The 21,633-nt window shown below is 43.6% G+C and overlaps 1 protein-coding gene across 8 annotated transcripts in view; it reads left to right on the forward strand.

Moving 5' to 3' along the window:
* The window catches only part of LOC107218220 (protein sprint), a 101,593-nt gene that overhangs the window by 42,638 nt on the left and 37,322 nt on the right, over positions 1-21,633 (forward strand). Inside the window, exon 1 of one of the 8 annotated variants that reach the window (XM_015656034.2) lies at positions 19,727-21,606. The exons of the other annotated variants lie outside the window; for them this stretch is intronic. Coding sequence (XP_015511520.2) covers positions 21,524-21,606 — 83 coding nt within the window. The 5' untranslated portion in view covers positions 19,727-21,523. Of the gene's footprint in view, positions 1-19,726; positions 21,607-21,633 lie in introns of those variants that run through there. 8 annotated transcript variants of the gene reach the window in all.

A 21,633-nucleotide genomic window follows, 5' to 3' on the forward strand; every position in this document is an offset into this window, starting at 1 on the left:
ACAAGGTGGAATAAATTTCACCCCTCTTGCAGTAGACGATGGTGGGTGAGGCCAGAAAACATTCCTCAAAGGTCTCTTTGATCAAATTTTACTATCAAAGAAATTCGATACATCGTCAGCTGGGTTTTCCTTCAATACCTTCCCTCATCCAACGTTTTTTTTCTTTTTCTTTTTTTTTTTGTTGCATCTCCTTCGTCCTCCCAGCTTTTCGCTGTGACAGCTAGAATTCAAATTACTCTCTGTTGAAATTTGTCGTGTGTGTTTTTATTCTCCAGAGGTATTCATTTTTTTTTAACATTTGCTTAAACAAGGCAAACAATTGTTCCCCGTTTTTTTTTTCTTGTGTTTTTTCTACCTTCCACGCAGGGTTGAAAAAACCACCCCTACGTCAACGAAAGAACGCGGCATATTCATGATCTCGAATTAGTGAAACAGTTTGGTGAGCAACGAAACGCACGCACACACACACACACACGTCCGAAAAAAATTCGGTAACTTTCCCGCGGTGGCAGAAAAAATGGGGAGAAGGATCGTTATGTTTCGCATTTTATTGTTGAACCTAACCGGAAGTGATATTAGCTTTTTGCCCTTGTGCATACGATGCGAACGGGGATGAGTGTAACAACCGTAGCGGTACTTTAAATACCTCAGATTCATATACCTACCACGCTGCTGCATCGTTTAAATCATTAATTCCCATTATTTACGACCAAAATTTTCGCGACATCCTCCTACGCGCCGAGTAGAATAATTTCCATATCGTAAGACCCACGTGATCTATGGGAGGTCTTTGCCTACAATATCCTTATGTTATATGGAACAACGTAGCTGAGATACTGGGTGGTCATTTAATTGTCAAACATCGTAAACCGTGAGACCAGCAACCCTTTTGACAGCCTCAAACCGCGTAGTTTTCAAATTTTATGTCCCTTGACACTCGAGAATGACGATGTAATTGCTGAGAAAAGAAAGGTGAAAAGTTGTCTACAAGACGGTCAGTTTTGTCAAGTAACATTGAATCCGATGAAAAACGGAATAATATTATTTTTCTCGTATTTACTTTTTGAGGTATTGCACGATTTTGGGGTGAAATCACAACGCGCTTTTTATTCCGAAAATTTTGCCTGTTTTCGGAGTAGAACATCTCACCCGTTATATGATAATATATGGCATAACACTATATTATATCTATATCTGTATAGAGCAGGGTTAACCCGTAAGATTTAACGTCTTGGGCGTGGTGTATTCACAAGCGAAGATAGACGACATTTTCCTCAATGGACATTGAATTTCAATGGGGAATCGGGAATGGCTTTTGGTTAGTAAAAGGTGCAAACCAACCTGAAACGCGTTCAAGAATACAACGCTCTTCCTCGAAGCTGATAAACCGCTCTATTCGTATCAAAAGGGTTCAATTTCCGCTCTACTCATTCGCACGCAAACAATAACCCCTGACGATTCTCCGAACGCGTGTCTCGATAAGACGGAGGAGGAGGAGGAAGAGTCTTGCGGTATACCCGGGAATGATTCGAATCGCTTTCGATGACGTCACACGGCACCAGCCAGTGAGGAGAAAGGAAGCTTGGATCAGTGATTCTCATTCCGTGTCACGGGTCACGGAACTTTGACTCCGCTTCGCGAGCTCTGACCTTCGTTGAAAAAATATACCTCCATATGTGCGGGGGCGGTGCTATCTCTCCCCGAGAATTGTTCAACCAAGAAAACATCCACTTTTCGAAGATTCGTTTGGTCGAATGCGGGCTTTTCACGCACCCTCTTTCGGTCAATAGTACCTATAATGTAATACTTTCCTCATCCTCTATCCGACCCAATCGCGATTCGCGCTTTCTTGCAATATTATACGGGGCGTGAAAATCACGGCGGTCTGCATGTGTTTGACGCTGGTTCGTGGAGGCGGTCTGAAAATATGGTCGCATGATCGAAGTTGAACGGAAAAAAAAGAAACGTCGCGTCTTATACTTATCGTTTTCCTGATATACTTGGAATTTAGGGAGTAGATTTTTCAGGAGTCGCGTGAAATTTTCGGAAAAGGGTTCGCGTTAAAAATTCATTTATGCTAATGAGATTTTCTGTTCTTATTATTATTATTACGATTTCTTTTATGACATAATTTCACTATTCCATCATAAGACTGCTGGTTTTCTCATTATTTTGCACGATTTGACTTTTTTACACAAGTATTAGTTAAATAGAAAAAATAATGGTAGTGGTAACATTCGCTATAGAAATTCAATAAAAAGATCAGCGCGATGAAACGCGACGCACATAAAATGATGTTTTCCTTTGTTTTTTCAAATTTTTGTTGCTACCTGTTCCCCTCTCAGTGTTTTTACAAAACACATTATGGTAATGCCGAATGGCTTTATCAGGTCGAAGAAATGGGCAACAGCTGCCGTTTGAGCGAGCGATTACGCATAATTTTATGCACTTAATATCAAGCACATGTTTTCAATTGGGTCATTTGCGTCTGTAAATGCTAATTTCACACGTATTTTGGGACGGTCTTTAAATCCCTTCGACGTGATATATATATATGTATATGTATATACGCATGTATATGCAGCGTTACACATACGGCACGGTGTCAGCGTAATGTCGCCTCTCCGCATGCGTTTCTGTTCTATGTAATACGTTACATACCCCATATGTATTATATACCAGTTTTGTGCGTTACGCCATAACGTATATACCATGCATACATTTGCGATTCCCTATATTCAAACCGCGACAAAGCGTATCCTACACTCCCTCCCTTAGCTACCTCACATTTCACCCCTTCTGCCATCCCTTATGGGGACCCATACCCACGTGTCACACATACACATAAGTGGATGCACACGTGTGTCAAACACCTCTATGTATACCCCGTACCTATACGCCGAATTCCCCGGGTGACGGTTCGAACGACAAACCTAACCTTTTACCTTTTACTTCTTCTTCGATCCTTCGCCACCCTTTGTTTTTTCGGGATCGGAGATGATTTCGTTGCAGCGGGTATCAAGTCGTATGTAGGTACGATAAAGTGGAGAGAAACGGATGTATCAGATCCCAATTGTCCAACGAAATCGAAATCGCAAAGAGAATCGTTTTTTCACCGAGTATTCTAGAGTCAGTATAGTCACAGAAAGAGTTGTGTTTTTTTTCTTTTTACTTACAGAAGCAAGATTTTTACCGGGTACGAGCAATCTAACCAAGGCTGTTCATGCGTAGCGAAACTCGCAAAATTCTACCTGTTGTAAAAAGATTTTCTATATCTGTGCTCGAATTATCGCTGCGAATATTTCTACTCCAGTGGAATAATTTCTATTCCTATAGTAAACACTGTTAATCCTAATATGCTATACATTTTTCGTACATTAGATACATCCCTTATTTTATCAGTATTGCCGCACAGAATCCTATTTTCTTTCCCCATCAATTTTTAACTGATCGACGCGCATATTCCTGCGCAATACCATCAGAGGTGCACGGCTGTATGAAAATGATTAAAGGAAAGCACGTAACTCTGAATGAGAGTTTGCGAAAAATCGGAGGGTGCAGAAAGAATATCAAACAATTCTAGATAAGTTTGCGCGCGCGACGATGGAAAATTTTAACGCTACCTTATACCGCGTGGCGGCGTGAGAATAAAAAGTTTAATATAAGGAGAGATTCATGCTATAGATGTATGCATACGTGTATACGTATATATGTATAAGACAATCATGGCAGTGATCTATGCGCTTGCGTATGTATGACGCAACCTCACCGTCTCGAGAAAATATGAAATTTACATTTTTTCCTATACCCATCCATACGCCGAACGAACGTACACCGGAGGGTCGAAAATAGGACCCCCGACTTTCCATTTCGCAAATCCGATCATTTTTTCCCTTTTCTTCCTTTCTTTCTTTCCTTCTTGTCCTTCTTTTTCCCCTTTTCACATTTCCGTTTTGCACCTCATTCGTTTCCCTTTTACAGACTATACGTACACCTACTTGTACGCACACGATGATCGCAGACCCGCGTTCTTTTACATCTAATATGTACGTCATTTTTTGGAGTCCTGTAGGCACATGAATTACTGTATTTAAAATTTGTCGATAGATTGTATAAAATAATGGATATAAAAAAATGGCGATGGGCTAAGAATAAATTGCAGCCACGCGTACCGATTCCTTATAAGAGGGTCTGCTGGTAGATAAGAAGAAACCGGGTATGTTTCTCGGGATGTAAATCTGCGATGCCGAGATTGTCGTGCGTGGGTTGAGGCGACGGGTTCCTTTGGATTTCTGAAAGCATCGACGCTGCCGTGCAGGCTGAGTAGAAATTCGCCAGGTTACGCCGCCACTGTGACTTATAACCACCACCCCTGGCTGCGGTACAACACTTGAGAAGAAAGCGAGGTAGCGAGAGCGAGCGAAGGGGCTGTGCGGAGAACTTAGAATTGAAATGAAATTCCACCCCGGTCGTGGTTGAATTATTATCAGTCTGTAATCTTTCTAAAAAAGTTCACTTGACGCCCCTCCTGCCTGCCTTCCTCCCTCCCTCCTTCCTTCCTTCCTTCCGCGAAATTATGGCTATTCATTCTCCGTTCTCCTTCGCTCTGCTATGCCATGCAGCTTCCATTTCTCCGGCTTCCGCTTTTTTACTCTGTGCCTAAATGAGGAGGGGTAATAACCGATTTCAAAGATTTCGAGGGCTCTTTACTCTTCTTTTCGTTTAATGGAAGTACGATGTTCAAAAATTTTATCTACCGCACCGACCGCGACCGCGTGTCAGTTAATAAAAACCTCTTCGCGTATCTCTGTCACGCTTCTTTACGCTCATTTTTGCTATGAAAATGAAGTGATGCACGAATGACCAGCCGATTATTTGAATGGAATTTGGAAATTTCCAGGTCTACTCGTCCTACGTTCAAATACACTCTCTGGTTTTTACGTCTGGCCTTCAAACGCTTCCCGTTATGTAAAGTGCCATTACGCCTTTTGCGTCTTCTTTGTTCATCCGCAACCTCAAAATTAATTCCAATTCCTCTCACTACTCTGACCTTCCAAGGACACGTGTACGCACTCGTGTCATTGTTGGTTTTAGTCGGCGCACTGCACACTGGACTCCGTTGACTTAACGGTTCGAGAATTGGAATGCACAACCATACCTAACCTAATGCTTTGAGTTGTCATACGTTGTAATTTTTCCTCTTTTAATCCATTCGACTTGAACCCTTACGCATACGTCGCTGACGTTGGATCGTCGGGTATACCACCTAGATCATGCGTTTCTTCAAAATGATCGTAATCGTAAGTCGTACAGTTCCAAATTACATCATCAGAGGAAATATGATTGGTACATGTTATTCGTGAATATACGTTCGCTGAAAAGTTTCCCCCATATCGCTGAGTTAATTATTATCTATCGTGCGGAAAATTGCATGTCTACTAAACGCAAATCATCAACTCGTACACCGTATTATTTTGACCTGCATAAAGTATAGCTTATGCGAGAATTGGACGTTTATTATTGTCCCAGCTGCGCAGTCACGTTGTTGTACGATTATAGAACCGCATTAAGCGATTGGGAGTTGATTCTTGCGCAAATTCGATAATTCGTACTCATTGTAAAATTCGAATTGAAAACTTTGCGCAACACCGTCAAATTATTCCGAATTTCAACAAGAATTGAATCGCTATCGTTTTCGGGTGTACCTGGGATATTCTTCCCTGGCGATTTTCATCAGAATTAAAGCAGCAAAAACCTCATATTCGCCCCTCGACCCGCGTGGGTTCAGAGATATCTTCTTTTCCCTTTATATCACCGATGCCGTTCCGATAAATTCTCCAGGTTTTCTGGAAGTTCCCCAGGACTTTGAGCTAGCCTAACGCGAATCTAATGTTTGCCCTCTCGTGTATAACGGCAGAGGGAGTCGGCCGCCTCGCTCATTCTCATCATCATCTTCATCCTCATTCTCATTCTCGAACTGATGCGGAACGCGAAATGGAACCACACCAACAACAGTAACGAGGATACACGGATGCATGGCACACGTGCAACGCGACTAGGCGATGGAATTCATTCTCTATGCGTATTGTGTTTACAAGTTTCTACTTACGTAATTGTGCACACAGAATACGTATACTTATGTACGTACGTACGTACGCCACGGTATCTGCATTTTTTCTACGTCGCGGCGCAACGACGAGTATCGTGTACCTACGTGACATTTGACGAAAGCTTTCGGACCGCGGAGGGAATTTTAATACCCGGCAATATGTCGAAAAAAGCAATTATTTATTATATTTATATATATATATATGAATTTTCGTGAGCGTTTGTTTGTCTACCGTGATTGCGAGGGATCGCGGTTTACCTGCAGATTTACAGACAGAACGACGCGATTGATACGTATTTACCACATTATACGGAATTGATGAATTTTTTGAACACTGTTATAGAATGCCTGTATTTCAGTTCTCCAAGTAAACACGGACGATAATTATAAGGGACGAGAAAGAACCCCTTGATATAAAGAGGGTCGGAAAGAACGACAAGAAAACGAGAAGGCGAGGTGTAAAGCTTAGAACCAACAACACCGCGCATCACTCGCCGAGCGAGTTTCCACCTATAGTTTTTTTTTTTTTCTTTCTCCTCGGACGATCTTCGGAATCGTTAAGATTAGGGGTGGTGATGACGGTCCGGGTAGTTACCAGGTCTAACGGGAAATTAATGTCCGCGCCTGCAGGACTCGCGGTAGCGAAGTTATTTGGGGTAACGGAGAGATCCGAACTCGGGGTGGGGCAGTGGATGATATCGTTAACCGCACGTATAGACAAAGGGTGCAGGATGCGGGGTTCTATTAAATACATGCCCGTCCGACGCGGCGGGGCGGCGCTAATTCTCCAGATAATAATAGATTTCGAATATCTCAAGAGTCCCTTTCGAATTTCCCCGGGGTTGCAGGTCGACGGAGATGAAGTCGCTTAGCTTTTCCGCGAATTTCGAGGTAGGGAGGACAGCCCCGGCACCTTTCGCGTGTCAACGACAGACTTGCCGCTTTATATAAATTGTACAATGACGTCAGAAGTCGGGAAATTCCATTTGACGAATGGATTCTATAGAAGGATAATTAACGACGAGCGCTTACGCTGCTTCAGGCACTGTATGGAATACTTCAGATATTTCCCCGCCTCTTCCTCCCCCATCTGCGCAACGTCGAGAGCTGGAGACAAGCCGAAAATAGCTGTCAGTCAAATCTATTCACTCTTGCATCTAGAGTACAACTAGTACCTAGGTGCGTGTTATTCCCGGGATCCGTTCTGCGTTATTTCAGACTTCTTGCTGCGTTTCATACTTCATGCTTCTTCTGTCAATTTTAATTATTAACGAACGACTAATCAGACAGCTCGAAGCGTTAAAACTGTCAAAATGCAAGCTATCGATGTTGCATAATGTGTCGAAGAAAAAGAAACGTAATTCTCGTTTCAGGCCTCGTTACAAGCGGTCGACTTTATTCGAACAAGTCAACAAAACAACACGTTATCACTTTTGTTTCACAACGACAAGGCCTTGTAAATACATTTAGACACTGAAAGGCAATCCACTCCGTCTATTAATCGGAGAAAGAATGAATTAATTCTTACGTAATTATGACCCCACTGGCAGTGATCCGTGCGATTCGCGATTTGCCGATCGTAGGTGCGAATATGCTTTATTGCAGGTAGAGTTACCCGTTTACTCGAGACCATCGACGATTTGACGTGAAAATCGGATTTCCACTAGTCCACAGCTGTGTCAACGTAGCGTCAAATAGATTACAAATAGCTCTCAGCCACCGATCTCCACGTCTCTAGTGTCCCGTGTAGCATGTTCTACGTGTCACTTGTTCCCGGTTTCCCAGGAAGCGAAGAAAAATCTCGGTAAGAGCGAACGGACAGGCAACGCGTGACAATCTCTGTTCCAGGCGTTGTAAAGCCTCTCGACGTGTGCGGCTGCACACACACACACACACACACATACACCGATTCACGGAGGAAGGAGTGACGGAAATAACTCAGTTTTGGAACGCAATCTCAATTTTCTCCCCGCTAGCCGTTAAGACCCTGGAAAATATGTGTATATGTATAGAGACAGATCTCGCTGCACGCACGCGATGCTGCACTTCGATCGTTCTTCTTTCTCATTTTCTACAACGCCGCGTAGGGATGCTGCGGAACGATTTACTTCTCATTCTATTTTCGTTTTTTTTTTTTTTTTTTATTTTTTTTCCCCTTTTTTTTCTTTTTTCTCTTTATAATTTACTTTTTCTCAAGCAGCCCCGCTCTTCTCCTAATACCTACTCCTCTGCGTGTCACGGAACCGTAACGCTTAACTCAAATCGAACAACCGGCGAGATAAATCCTCCCTGGTAATTCAACCACGTAATACCCTGCGACCCTAGACTTTTACTTCACTTTACTTTCAACATTATCGGATATACGTCAGGAACGGTATCTCGTGTTTTCGCGGAATTTCTTTCTGGTATACGGGATATCGGAACGAAATTCTCCGTCATCGGTATTACCTTGTAACAATCGTAACACGCTGCGTACGCAACTCACTTGACAAATCACGTTTTCACTTTTGGTATCCTCTCTAATCCCACGTATTCAAGGAATTAACGGATCGAAGTATACACAACTCGAAAAGAAAACATATAAGCAAAGAGCCTGATCATTTCTCGGCGTTAATGCCAGAGGAGCTTTTCAGCTTCACCGTCTGGGTAGTTCTCGGCTTCTTTTTCTTCCTCGGAAATGTCAAACTCTACGGAATACCGAGAAAAAACCTCTTCTCAGCCGCAGCTCGAGTACACGAATCCCTGAATCTTCCTCCCCGCAGCTTTCTTGACTCGAACACGCGCGTCAGCTGCTTTATTTCCCCGTTCTTATCAGTCCCTCAGGTTCTGATTAACGCGTTGCAGATTACGAGTTACGACCGCGTCCCTTCTCTCGTGCACGTATCACCCGTACCTAAGAGTCCGTCGTCCGGACGAACCCTCCATCTTCAAATTTATCGTCGTGTCCGGGCTGTTTGTAGGCCGGAACATGTAATCTGCGGCGAAGGCCCGCCAGACGAATTTTCGGTAAATATTTAAGACGGTCTCCGTGATTGGACAAATTGAAACAGAACGGTCTGAGCCTCGTAACTATAAGGCTCAATCGATGTCGCTAAATTATGCAAGACGCCGGGTCACCCGGCTGCGAAATTCCTTGATTCGGTAGCTACTGCAAAGAAGAGATTCTCAGACGGGGAGAAACTTTCTCCTCCGCTCTTTGCGTACTCTTTTTCTCCTACCTCTCACGCTCTTCAACTTTGTACTATAGGTGTATTGGATACGATCCAGATATAACGCATAGTCGAGTCTTACGTCTTTTTTGCGAAGACACACTATATCCTGCAGTATTAGAACCGAATTTTTATCCCCAGCGTTCTACTCGATACTAATTCCCGAGTATTTCCACCGAATAATTTCCATCATCGGGAGGTTAATCGGAACCGAGCACACCCGACTCGGTACGTGCCTAATACAGCTAGTATGCATGCACATATATGAACAGATATAGATACCTGCTTGGCAAATTGCAGGCGGTCAGCATCCTCCGGTATAGATATTGAGATGACCTATGAATAAGCTTGCTGCGCGTGTGTGTGACGAGCACCCAGGGTTCCTAGGGCATGTAGATGTGCGGGGGTGGAAGGAGGGGGGCGACCTTTTCGCGCAGAGCGCGAGCTTTCGCCCCGGGAGGCACTCTAGGCATGGCTAGGACCCAGTGGCTGCCTCGGGTCTGATCTAATTTGTAATTGTAATTTATACCGAAATCACCCTGCCCGAAGAAACACCTGCTCCTTACCGAAATTTCTCTTCTCACACTAGTCGAGGGTTAAAAAATTGTCCCCGTCAAAACGCGCGGCGGGTCTCTTTCTCCGATCCCGAGACGACGGGATTTTTCCTCGTGTAAAAAGTGTAAAAATAAATTGACGAATTTGTCAATATCGAAAGTGGATAGAGAGCGACGCCGCCACTTTTCCCTCTTCTTATCACCTTCCCGCTTCGTTTCCGGAGCCCCTATATCCGTGCATCAGCCAGCACCGACAGAACTTATCAAATAATACGCGCTTTGAAATATTCACATTGGGAATACTTACATAGGACTGGTGCAAGTGTGCAAGCTCGGATGAAATTTTTGCACTCCGCGGTGGAGCGATCTACCCTAATTCTTTGGTTCGTTAGATCCTTTCGACCCTCGTGGTGGTCGCCGAAGGGTTTGTGGAAAATTTCATTCCTTTTCATGAATTAAATTTTGCGCTCGTAAGACCTTTCGTAGAATATATTAAAAGCTTCCGCGCTCGCTACGGGACGCGTCTCTCTGTTCAACACCCTCGAATCTATATCGTCGTCACCTCGACTTGAAAATCAGATTCTGCAGACGAACGTCAAAAAACTTTCTGCTCCCTTTATGCACGCTGTATAGAGGATGCTCGCATCGCCGTTTGTATAGCCGGAAATATCCATTTTTTCCCACAAAAATATTCAAAACTATATTTCTCTCTTTCTTTCCTCTCTCTCTCTCTCTCTCTCTCTCTTTCTATCTTCAGCGAACGATCCTCGAGCTTCACGCGCGGCAAGCAAACAACGTCGCGACGGATGCAAGATCGGCAAAATTTCTGCATCGATAAAAACGCTAGGTTATTATATTCTCTGTGTTCTTTTCGAGTAGCATAAGCAATTTTTTTCCACCTTATCAGCCTATTCGACAGTCACTGCAGACGTTGCAGGGCTACTACGCAGCTACGGTGTGAAGAGAGAGGGAGAGAAAAAAAAAATCAATGTAAGGAGGAGAAGAAAAAAAATCACACTACGACCTGAAATTATTCATTGAAAAGTAAATAGGAATATGCCACCGAAGCAATCAAGTTGAGCGACGTGTGTGTCAATCGAATATTTTTTGTATATACTATACAACCCCTGACGTGTTCATCTTTTCCCGCAGTCACCCATCGCCGTCGGCCACCTTGTATTTACTTTTTTTTCTTCCTCTCTCTCTCTCAAAGTTGGCCGTCGTGGGTCATACAAGGAAAAAGCTCCTTGAAAGCACGGCGTTTCTATCTGCGTGCATGTTGTTACTTCTGGTAGATTAAATTTTGGAAAATACATGCTTTGAATTGCTGGAACTTGTCGAGTGTTTCGAAGAAACGTGAATAAAGATTTCATGCAAATTTAACCGACAGTTTGACGATTCGTTCAATATTTTTCGGGCATTAGGTATTTCCACCTGATTTCGATTTCTCGGAAAATCTAAACGCTCTAAAATCTAATAACGACGAAGTATCTCGTTGAGATTTCACTCCGACCCACGTAGACGTAAATTCGGGAAAGCGTATCTAGAACTGCGGTCAAAAGCAACCCTCGAAACTGGTTTCAAGAGAAATTGTACGAACAGATATCAGAGAAGTATGTGGGGGGGTGGTCGGGTACGGAAGCCGACAAGTGCGTCCCATAAATCAAAATCGAATATTGAGTTAAATGAAAAGTCAGTGATGCGGACGAGCGCGCAGCAGACGTGGGGTGGTGGATGGTCGGCGAACGACCGAACGATGTCAGGCATGGGGAGCGGAGTCGACGGAGAACCAAGTGCTCGAGGGCACCGAAGAAATTTACTCCCTTCATCCGCGTACCCGCGGCCTAGGGTTGTAGGTACCAAGGATATCTCCGCAGCTTACAGCCTTTTGTTCCCACCACGCGTACGTCTTCAATTATTTATCGCTGACGGAAGAGCCGAAACAATAAAGTCGCTGCAAACGCGTGATGCTGGAATCGAAAGACCGGGTTAACGGTTCAAAATTCAACCAATTCTTCCGAGATTCAAAATCACGGAGCCAATATTGGCGAACGTTGAAGTGAAAATATCAGATTCGTATCGCGATTCGTACGTAGACTTGGATTCTTAATGTCGCTGACTTTTGGACCGTTATCCAAATCCGATGTGGTGTGCATTAAAACAGCCGGATCATTCGATTTCTATTAAAATCTTTAATACGAAACTCAGGAGTAATTGTGAATCTTATACTCTTGTGTTAAATTGTTTTTAATAGTTACAAGTTGGATATCCTGTGATATCTAAAGAACTGGTATAATCTACGAGTTAATCATCTGCCCATAGAAAATCCAATTTCTCATTGGTATGACATCAAGTCGTGTTTCATTGTTATCGGAAATGATGAACATAACTCTCTGGACACTCGTATCCTATAACCACCCATAACTTTACCCCCGTCACCGCTTCCACGTTTCGTAAATTCCTCGTTACAAAAGATCGTGCATGATCAGCTTCGTTTACGTTACTTTCACCGTGTGAATTACGCTCCACATTTCTGAGACGCCATTTCGCATCGCGAGTCCTGCAGCATCTCGAGATCTGAAACTTTATTGCACTCGCTCGCACTCCGCACTGCATGAGACAGTAACCCGAGTGTTGGAATAGGTCGTGGCCAGACGATCCGTTCGATAACGCGAGCTATGCCGGACTGCAGCGAAGATCGCTGATTATTCCGTAATGAGCCGAGTTGCATGCGTCGGTTGAAGAGGTGGAAGAGGAGGAGCGGAGATCCGTGCGAATGCTGCGCCGATGGGCTTCTCTCCTCGTCTCTTTCTCGTCTAGTTTATTCGACCATTTTGGCAGGCATCCAATCGACGGCCGGGGAGCGCCCGCGACTTTTGCTATTCGATTTTTAACTTATGGGGTCTATTTCGGTTATTGTCTAATGTTAGAATGGCGTGTACCTATGCTGTACAACGTACCCCCGGTACACTCAGAGAAGTGCACTTCAACTAGGGACACTGTCCGGCCGGATCGGGTTGGTGAACCACCGACCCTCAGTATCGAATCTACCAGAGTTTCTTTCCGAAGCAGCAACTCTTTCGTGTCTGACAATTCAACCGAGAGATGCTAGTGTTTTGCAATGTTATTGTGCAGTTCATCAATCCCAAACAGAGGTCCGTCAACGTTGGCGATCATCTGAAAAGGTAGAATATCAAACATGCGTATTCAATCTCTTTCGCGAAAGATAAGGCGCCAGTTGTCCCAAGTTGGCTTGGAGTCGAAACGAATTTTCGGAAATGTCGTCGTCGTCGCGACAATGTTTAAAAATATCAATTATTTCAATTTCATTTTAAATAAAGGTACTCGGTGATGCAAAAGATTTATCGTAAATGTACAGTGACTGTAGTCCAAGATTAAATTCCCGAGTCTTTGGTACGCGGTAACGCGTTCATCAAAGCATAATAGTCAATATATCTTGTGAAACGATGATTTTTCTATAAATCGAAAACAGTTTTCAACGTGTATTGTGAAGGGGAAGCCATAACCGCTTCGAAGTACCTATGGTGAAACCTGACCTAACTCGGTAGTAAAGTTTTTCCCCTATTTCTGTACCGCTGTAAACTCGAGTTTTGTGGGGAAAAAAGAAACGAATTTCGGTTCGGAACACCCTGATGTATGAACGTACTTTATACCTAAGATGCAATGCGCAAGTTTTATGTACGGTAATTTGAAGACAGATGACATCCGGCGACGGGGATAAACCGCAAGCTCTTCTTTTTGCATTTGAAGCTCAAGATCCGTGCAATTTTTATTTTTATATTTTATTCACATCTTTTCTTTGTCGCCTTCATCGTCGTCAACGTTTTTCAAAGATATTCCGGTCTTATCGGGGTGAATGAAGGAAATATCGAAGTAAGCGGAAACTGGCGCGTTTGATCGTCGTTCAAACATCGTGTCGGAATGCGCGATTTCCCGAAGCGAGCGACGCATGCCACTGTTGCAGCGGCAGCTACGTTACACAAGAGCAGCGAATCGATTTTCCGTTTTCGGTACACAAAAGGGCTTTCGTTTCCTGCATTTTTTATCCAATCTTCCTTTTTTTCTCTCACTATCTCAGCTCTCCTCTTACTTTCTCTTTCTCCTATTGCTTCTTTTTCACTCGAAATATGAAGTGGCGGCATTGTTGCCGGTGACAATAGACGCGAGGGCGACACCGCGGTGTGGCCCTTAAAAGGCTTAGGCACACCCCGCGTCGCGATGTGCTTCGCTCGTTCGCATCGTCCTCCTCCTCCTCGTCGTCGTCGTCCTCCTGAAGATGGCCTCGGGCCACGGTTAAAACTGCTAAACGCACTGTACTACTGCACATTAAAAGGGGTCCCTCTCCTCTCCTCTCCTCTCCTCTCCTCTCTTGTCCTTTCTACTTTTCTCTCCTCTCTCACGCACCGCGACTGTCGTCCCTCCGTATGTGAACGGTAAGGACCGTAAGGACTGCACGATGACATCCGAGAGACTCGACGCATTGTTATCACCTTATGGAGTGAAAAATGAAAGATAGAAATTTTATTGCTCACCCGGTGTCTCCCCAATGCGATGTATGAATGAGAGGGAAGAGAATGGGAAGATTGAAAGGAACGCCTCTGTATGATGAAACACTAGTAAATACCGTCCCGCTACCGGCTGGCTGCCGCCCTATGCTGTACCGTATTTTGTCACAGCTCAAGTTTTATCGACGCGATAGAAATACCTCACGTGTATACACGGAGAAAGGATTTCTTGAATTTACCTTGCGTGACATAGGGATCAAATATTGCCGATAAGAAGTATGGTCATTTGTTTCCAAAAAAAGAGTGATTAGTGCTAAAAAAAATTGTGCTATCCAGTGAAAAATTAGGTAAACTAAATATTCTTAGATTTTTCTCAACAATATGCGGAATTTTTTATTCTGATCAGAGGCTAGGTCTGATTTTACGATTCGAATTAGGCGGTGGATTCGAGAGTGCTGCGTGACAGGTGCGGTTTCGATGCGGCGCTACCGCATAGCTGACAAAGATTTGTCGGGTCTAAAAATTCCCGTCCTGTTTTTAATCCCGGAGTACGATGTCTGAGTCGTTTAAAGAATCCACGCGCCAATTAGAGTGTAAATAATCGCCCGTTTGATACACCGGATTAGATATCTGCAGCCGGTATAATTTAACTTTTGCTACTGCCTTTGGATGGCTTTTGAATTTTCGTAACATCCGAATCGACCGCCACGCTTCCAACGTTTATTGTGGCTAATTTTAACCACCGTCCTCTCCTCGGAGTTCTAGACGCAGGTTCTTCTTCAGACACTTCAGCTCTGATTCATTCTCAATAGCGGAACTTGTGATATCTTTGAAACAAGTTTCTTTATTTCTCTCCTTACTCTTACGTTCGTCAACTTATTTCGTCGTATCCGCCTCTTTTCACCACCCCGTGAGAACTTTGCAGTCGGTAGAAATGCGTACAAGACTGTATGCTACATTACGCTCGTTCGTGAGAGGAAGAATACAAAAAATGTATATACGTTACGCACCGTAGCAGCAGAGTTAAGATATGATTTACCTGCCGTCATAAATTTGGCGGTGAGAGAAAAAAAAAACAGTGTTTTTCTCAGTCTTTCCGTTGTCTGCATCTCTCTCTCTCTTTCTTTCTTTCTTGCTTGCTGGCATCTGCGATCCCGGTACAACTATTTGTTCAACTGCATTTCTAGGTCTTTAATTTCATCTATTCCGCACTGTCGTCACGCTGTGCCGCATACGTGCATTGGCTTCGAGAACTTACGCGAGAAGCCTTAAAGAAGAGAGAGACTGCTTTGTCCACTATGCATTTTATCGTATCTCCTTGTTTTCGTTGTCATTTCGGTTTCTTCTCTTCGGCGAAACTTCTACCAGACGCGTTGTATCTTTCCGTCAGTGTGCACGGAAATTATTATATTAACAAAACTGCGGTGGCGAAATACAAGAAACGATGTTTAGCAAACAAGGCCTGAGCAATTCAGGGCAACGCTTAAGTTTCTCCTTTGTTCTTCTGCCTTCTTATTGCATACACAGATCGTAATAATTAGTACACCCCATTGTCTTCCGAAGAAGTCGACCGTTTGAAAATCAACTTCGACCATGACGACGCGGTGACGATAATTCATTCGTATACCGCCTTTCAACGCAAGGCGACTATGCGCTCTGTGTAAATATATTCTATACTGTTGTTATACGTATACACAGAATCCGGGTGTTGTGACGAAAAGAGTATGCCTAGGTACGGAGTGCGGGAAAATATTAGAAACTCTTCGGCATCGCATTGCAGCAAACTTGTACGAACACCGTGCTGTTAAGCGTGCGGGGCAACCTTACGGGAGGGAGAAAATAAAGAAACTAAGCGAAACAAAGCTCCGAGGTATCGAGGTGATCAGCAGCCTTGGGGCTGACGATGAGATAAGGCTGAGAAATCATACGCGAACCCGTCTACCTGTCGTATAGTATTTTAGTACCTTTGCAGAGTGAAGAGATTTTTAACGCCGGCCGGAAGACGGTAATCGAGTGCAACTCTGCAGGGGTATCGGCGAACCGCTTAATAGCTTCTCGCGGTAATTAGAGAACAAAGAAGGCACAGAGTGTGTATCCAGCGTCGGATCGCGTTTGCTATTTCTGAGAGCCGTTGACCAGTCTCAGGTTGACCTTCACTCTCCCGGTCCATTCCTCCTCCTCCTCCTTCTTCTCTTCCTCGCCTCTCCTCTCCTCTCCTCTTCGGTTCTTTCCTTTCCTTTCCTCTCTACGGATCCGACCGTCTGCAAGCGTCGACGGCGCATCGGGACAACCGTAAATGTATTATGCCTGCAACCTGCGCAACGATCTTCGCCTACCTGCACCATCGACGCTGGTATCTTCGGCTGGACAACCTCCTGGTTCTGGCTTTTCGTTTCATACGTTCGATATTCTCGTAAAGCTCACTTATAACCGTCGACAGTGGATTACGTACAGTCTTCTCGAGCACGTTATATGCCTACTACCAGGTAACTATGTGGAACAGCTATAAGGATTTTAGTGTGGAACGGTCGTCATTTCGACGAATGAAATGGACTATCTTCGATGTTCCTAAGGAGATCAGTTTTTTTATTCGTGCTCATCCATTTACTTTGAACACTTTGAACACCTTGAGATCGCTGAAACTTCAAAACCGCAGAACCTTCCTGAACATTTATTGCGGCAATGAAGTTGGGAAGCTTTTTCACTGGACCTCCATTTAGAACGGATAAAAAATCGTGTAGGTAGCCCAAGATGACTTATAACCTCGAAAGCTCGAAGGGAGATGTAACAGGTTGTCTGTTGCTGATGCAGAGAAGGCCGGTGTCAGAAAGGATTTCAATAATTTGTTCCGAAGAACGCGATTACACGCGAGCCATTCGTTTTTCTTTCCGTGGCACGCGGTGAGCATGGTGAGCATTTTCGTCCAGAATTCACACGTGCGATTCCGCAGCAGTTGGCACGGAGTCGCATTACTTTTATAGGATCACGGGTAGGTATGGAAACTTTAATAACACTTCGTATTATCGGTTTACGCTTGCAGTACAAGCCTGGAAGTAAGTGCAGCTGACATTAACGCGCAGCTTTTCTTTTACCTCTTTTTTTTTTTTATCCCTCACGGTTATCTCCGGTCCCCAATTAACTTTCTACACCTATACCGTAATATCCGAAGCGCAGCGCAGGGTAGACATTACTTGCGAAATTGCATCCTGCGCGTTGAATTGCTTATACCTCTTTACCGTAACACAGAGAGTTTCTCTGAGATTTTTTTAACAACGTTTACGCAAATTTTTTCCACCCCACCGAATTTTCTGCACACACAGAGACAACCTGCAAAACTCGTAAAGTCAGACTTGTTTGTACTTGTATATTATACATCATACGCTTGCAAAGAACGAATATTGTGTTCCTGTGTACCTGTAATACACGTATCGCGGTTTTTGTTTCTGATCGTTAAGTTGACGCGGCCGTTTAACGTCTCCTTTCCTTCAACTGTCCGTTTCCACTTAATCGAACCAGACTATTACACGAAATTATGTATCCTGGGTTGAATTACGACCTCGTAACTTTAACGGAGCTAGGGTTGAAAACAGCTTGGTAGCTAGCTCGCTTGTTTGGGTACGGGTGGAAAGGGAGCGAGTGCGGTCGGTTTGAGAGGTATTCTAGGATGGATTTTTTTCTCCTCTTCTCTCTTCTTTCTATCATACGCTTCCAATTTTGGAAGTCTGTAACGTATACGATTTTCTCTTGTCATTGGGACACTCTCTCTCTCTCTCTCTCTCTCTCTTCATACTCCGGAGGTTTTTCCGTACAGGAATGCCCGCCCTTTCTTTCCTCGTTTTTGTGTTCTAGTTTTAAAAAATTGGCTGTCCCTTGTACCGTTAAAAATATTTACATACCTTTCGTTCGTTCGAGCTTTAAAGAAGTCAAAGAAAAAGAGGCAAAGAAGTCGTAATAAACAACCGCGATTCCCACAGGGAACGAAATTTCGTAGGCACCTGCATAACTCGCTTCCGTGAGCATCAGGTGGACTTGGCTACGTCTTGGTATAAATTTTTAATCTCTCGTAGCGTAGTGGCGCTCTACCATTTTCACCGCAACCCATTTTCAAAGTGTTCGTCTCACCTTGTACACACCCTACACTATCCCCGTCGTATTTCATCCGCGTCGCCCACGAATTCGACGAATCTACAGGCTGATCGAAAGAAAGATACAAAGAAGAAAAAAAAAATCTCGCCTATATTTCATTTGCATTTTGAAGTATTAGATTTTCGTTATTTTTAAACGTGACGTGAGAAGTGCGAGGCCGAGCGTAGGTTTTTGGATCTCGCTATATTCCAAAAAGGAAAATTCGTTCCACCGTTTAGAACATGAGCAAACAAATAATGTCCCGCTTACTTTCCGACCTACGCTTATTATTTGATACTGAAAATTCTCTCGCAATTTATTGCAGAATTTAGCATTGAATTTTATCAGACAGAAAGACTCGCTTGTTTCCTGGATGCTGCATTCCTTCTCTTTCTTTTTTCCTTCATTTGTCGCGCAGTGCTTTATTATCGAGTACGACATAATGTGGCGATAGTCGGCGGTAAATATCGTCGCCTATACGGTGTAGGCATAAATTTATTCAACCCGCAGCGAGGCCATGCAGCGTAAATAAACTTCAATCAGAACTCATAACGATCAACAATGCCTGATGTAACGCTGCTGTATGTTAGGAATTATTCTCACGCAGTAACGATCCTCTCGGATCAAAAAGTTCACACTCGAAGAATGTTCGATCGGAATATGTTGTTACGATACGAATCAACGTGCGGTTAGGAAAAATAAATTTTTTCTTTCAATCTTGTTTACACTCAAGCGGTTTGTACAAGTAGACAAAAATGGGTGGATATAATCACGTGGCGTAGGCGTTCCATGTGTTCATAGACCAGAATGTACGTAATAAACTAGCAACCGATCCTCTGCGTATCGTCAATGATGTTGTATTAAAAACAAAAAAAGTTTAATCTGCGCAGATTTTCTGTCACAAAAAAGATTAAACTAGATTTTTCAAATGTATATATAGACAGGTAGTGAATTCATCGGTCCAACACTAATTAAGGCCAAAAATAAATCATATCGCGAATTGATAACGCGCCACGAATTCCGAAGATTAGAAGGATCGTGGATGACCACTTTCTATCACCGGCTGAGTATTTTCGAGACGATACCTCCGAGCTTCTGGCCTACAATATCGCGAAATATCGCCGAGTATAAGACGCGTTGGTGCGTCTAGAGTCCTGGGTCTCGTGGCATTATAATGTGCAAGGAGCCAGTTCATTCGCGACCGTTCAGCGAGCAAGACATTCGAATTGCTTTGTCTCGCGCGAGTATCTATAAATATATGCGAGAGCTGGCGATCCGATCGAAACCGTTGCAGGGTCTAATCACGATTATCGGAAAAGATTACGATTTTTTACCGCAAAATTTTTCACCCGTAGAAACATTTCCGGATTTTGTTCGGTGTAGCTGACACGAACCTCGGAGGAGGACGCCGACCCCGTTGAAGGATATGACGAATTTGTGAAATGTTGGTGGAGGAAATCGAGAATTCGAGAAACTATCATCGGTTACTGCAGTAACGGTGTCAATTTACATCCCTTGGAATGTAATAACTCGAGTGCTGTTAATAGAAACCGTAAAACCGACGTTGGAAAACCTTATTGAAGAATGTTGCGAGTTTTCGCTGGGAAAATAAGGTGATAGGAAACATTTTTTTGTCACAATCTGAAAAGTTTTCCGCCAGCAACTTTGTGATGTCTGCCGATTTGTACAGACCCTCGTATAAAATTAGCTGAACGCGCCGCGTTTAGCAGAAGTATTTCGACGAGTTATTAATACCGACCGAGATTTAGCGAAAGTAAACCGATATTATAAATATTTCGCGATTTATGCCCGCCGTGTACAGTATTGCGGCGGATACGCTGAAATCGCAGTTGCTGCGATCAGAAAACAAGATAAAGTACGATAAGAGCAGCGGTCACGTGTATGTGTGTATAAATATGCGTAAGTCAACCTGTGATGTTATATACACGGTACGTATCAAGTTTACTTGTTGCAGTTGACAAACGAAGTGTGTCTGTGGTGATTCAATGCGATCCGAGTGATGAAACTGCTTGAGAATTTCATCGATCCGCAACGACGTGTCGTATAGTACTGGTTGAACGTTGATGGTTAATGCATTCCTCCTGCAGTTAAATCATTCGTACAATTGTCCGGTGTTATAGTCTCAGTGTGAAACAAAACGTGTACGCGACACGATAAAGGCAAGTCAATAAAAAAAAAGTATAAAAGGAAAAAAGAAAAATAAAAAAAAAAAAAACCTATTTAGCAAGCAACGACGCTGATAATAAACAACGACAGCTTGGCGACAGTCACAAATTACGATATAGTTTAATCTTCTTATAAAGAGAGACGCGCACGTCGTCGACCCTTCCTCCTCTCCCCATAACCGTTTGTCACGCTAAAAGCTTGTAAAATCCTTTCCTCTTCGGTGTAAACTTTCTCCTTGAGACGATTTTGCAAAATCGAAAGTTTAACCTGGCTCCGTGTTGATGTTAATATATACCGCAGGCGAACTGTATTACAACGTGAAGACGTCGGGTACGATAAAAATAAAGTAAAAATAAAATCATCGATATGTTGCGCAATAAGGGATGAAGTGAAAAGCATCGAGAATTCGCGCGTCATTATATGAGCTAGCCAGGATCCCGCTGGCTCGGAGTCGAGTGTTTTTATCTTGAAAACATCTGAAAATGAACGCTAAATATAAACCGAAGAATTTCAGAACCGCGCCGAGCGCCGCTTCTCTATTTGCACAGTTTTGCCTACTCGAAGACACGACGGCGCTGACGCTCCAGCTGCACACGTAGTGATCTACGATTTATGAGAAACGGGTATAGCACCTCGCCTTCGCCGTCTCCAGTTACATTATCTCGGTGAATCACACCGTGTCCTGACCCCCGTGACAGTCCTCAAAAAGGTTTACGAAAAGTACCGTTGTCTAGTGGAAGTGGAAGTGGAAGTTGAAGTTGGAGTGCCAAGTGCGAATCCTTTCTCTCTTCGGCTCCTTTTCTTGACCTACAGATGCGAACAAAGTGTCATCGCAAAATGTTGATCACCAAGTACACGACGATTTTACTGCAATCTACGAATCAGCACATCATAAGGTAAGTCAATCATCGTCATTCCCTGCA

This window comes from Neodiprion lecontei, chromosome 6 (genome assembly GCF_021901455.1).
Source record: "Neodiprion lecontei isolate iyNeoLeco1 chromosome 6, iyNeoLeco1.1, whole genome shotgun sequence".
Classification (NCBI taxonomy): Eukaryota; Metazoa; Arthropoda; class Insecta; order Hymenoptera; family Diprionidae; genus Neodiprion; species Neodiprion lecontei.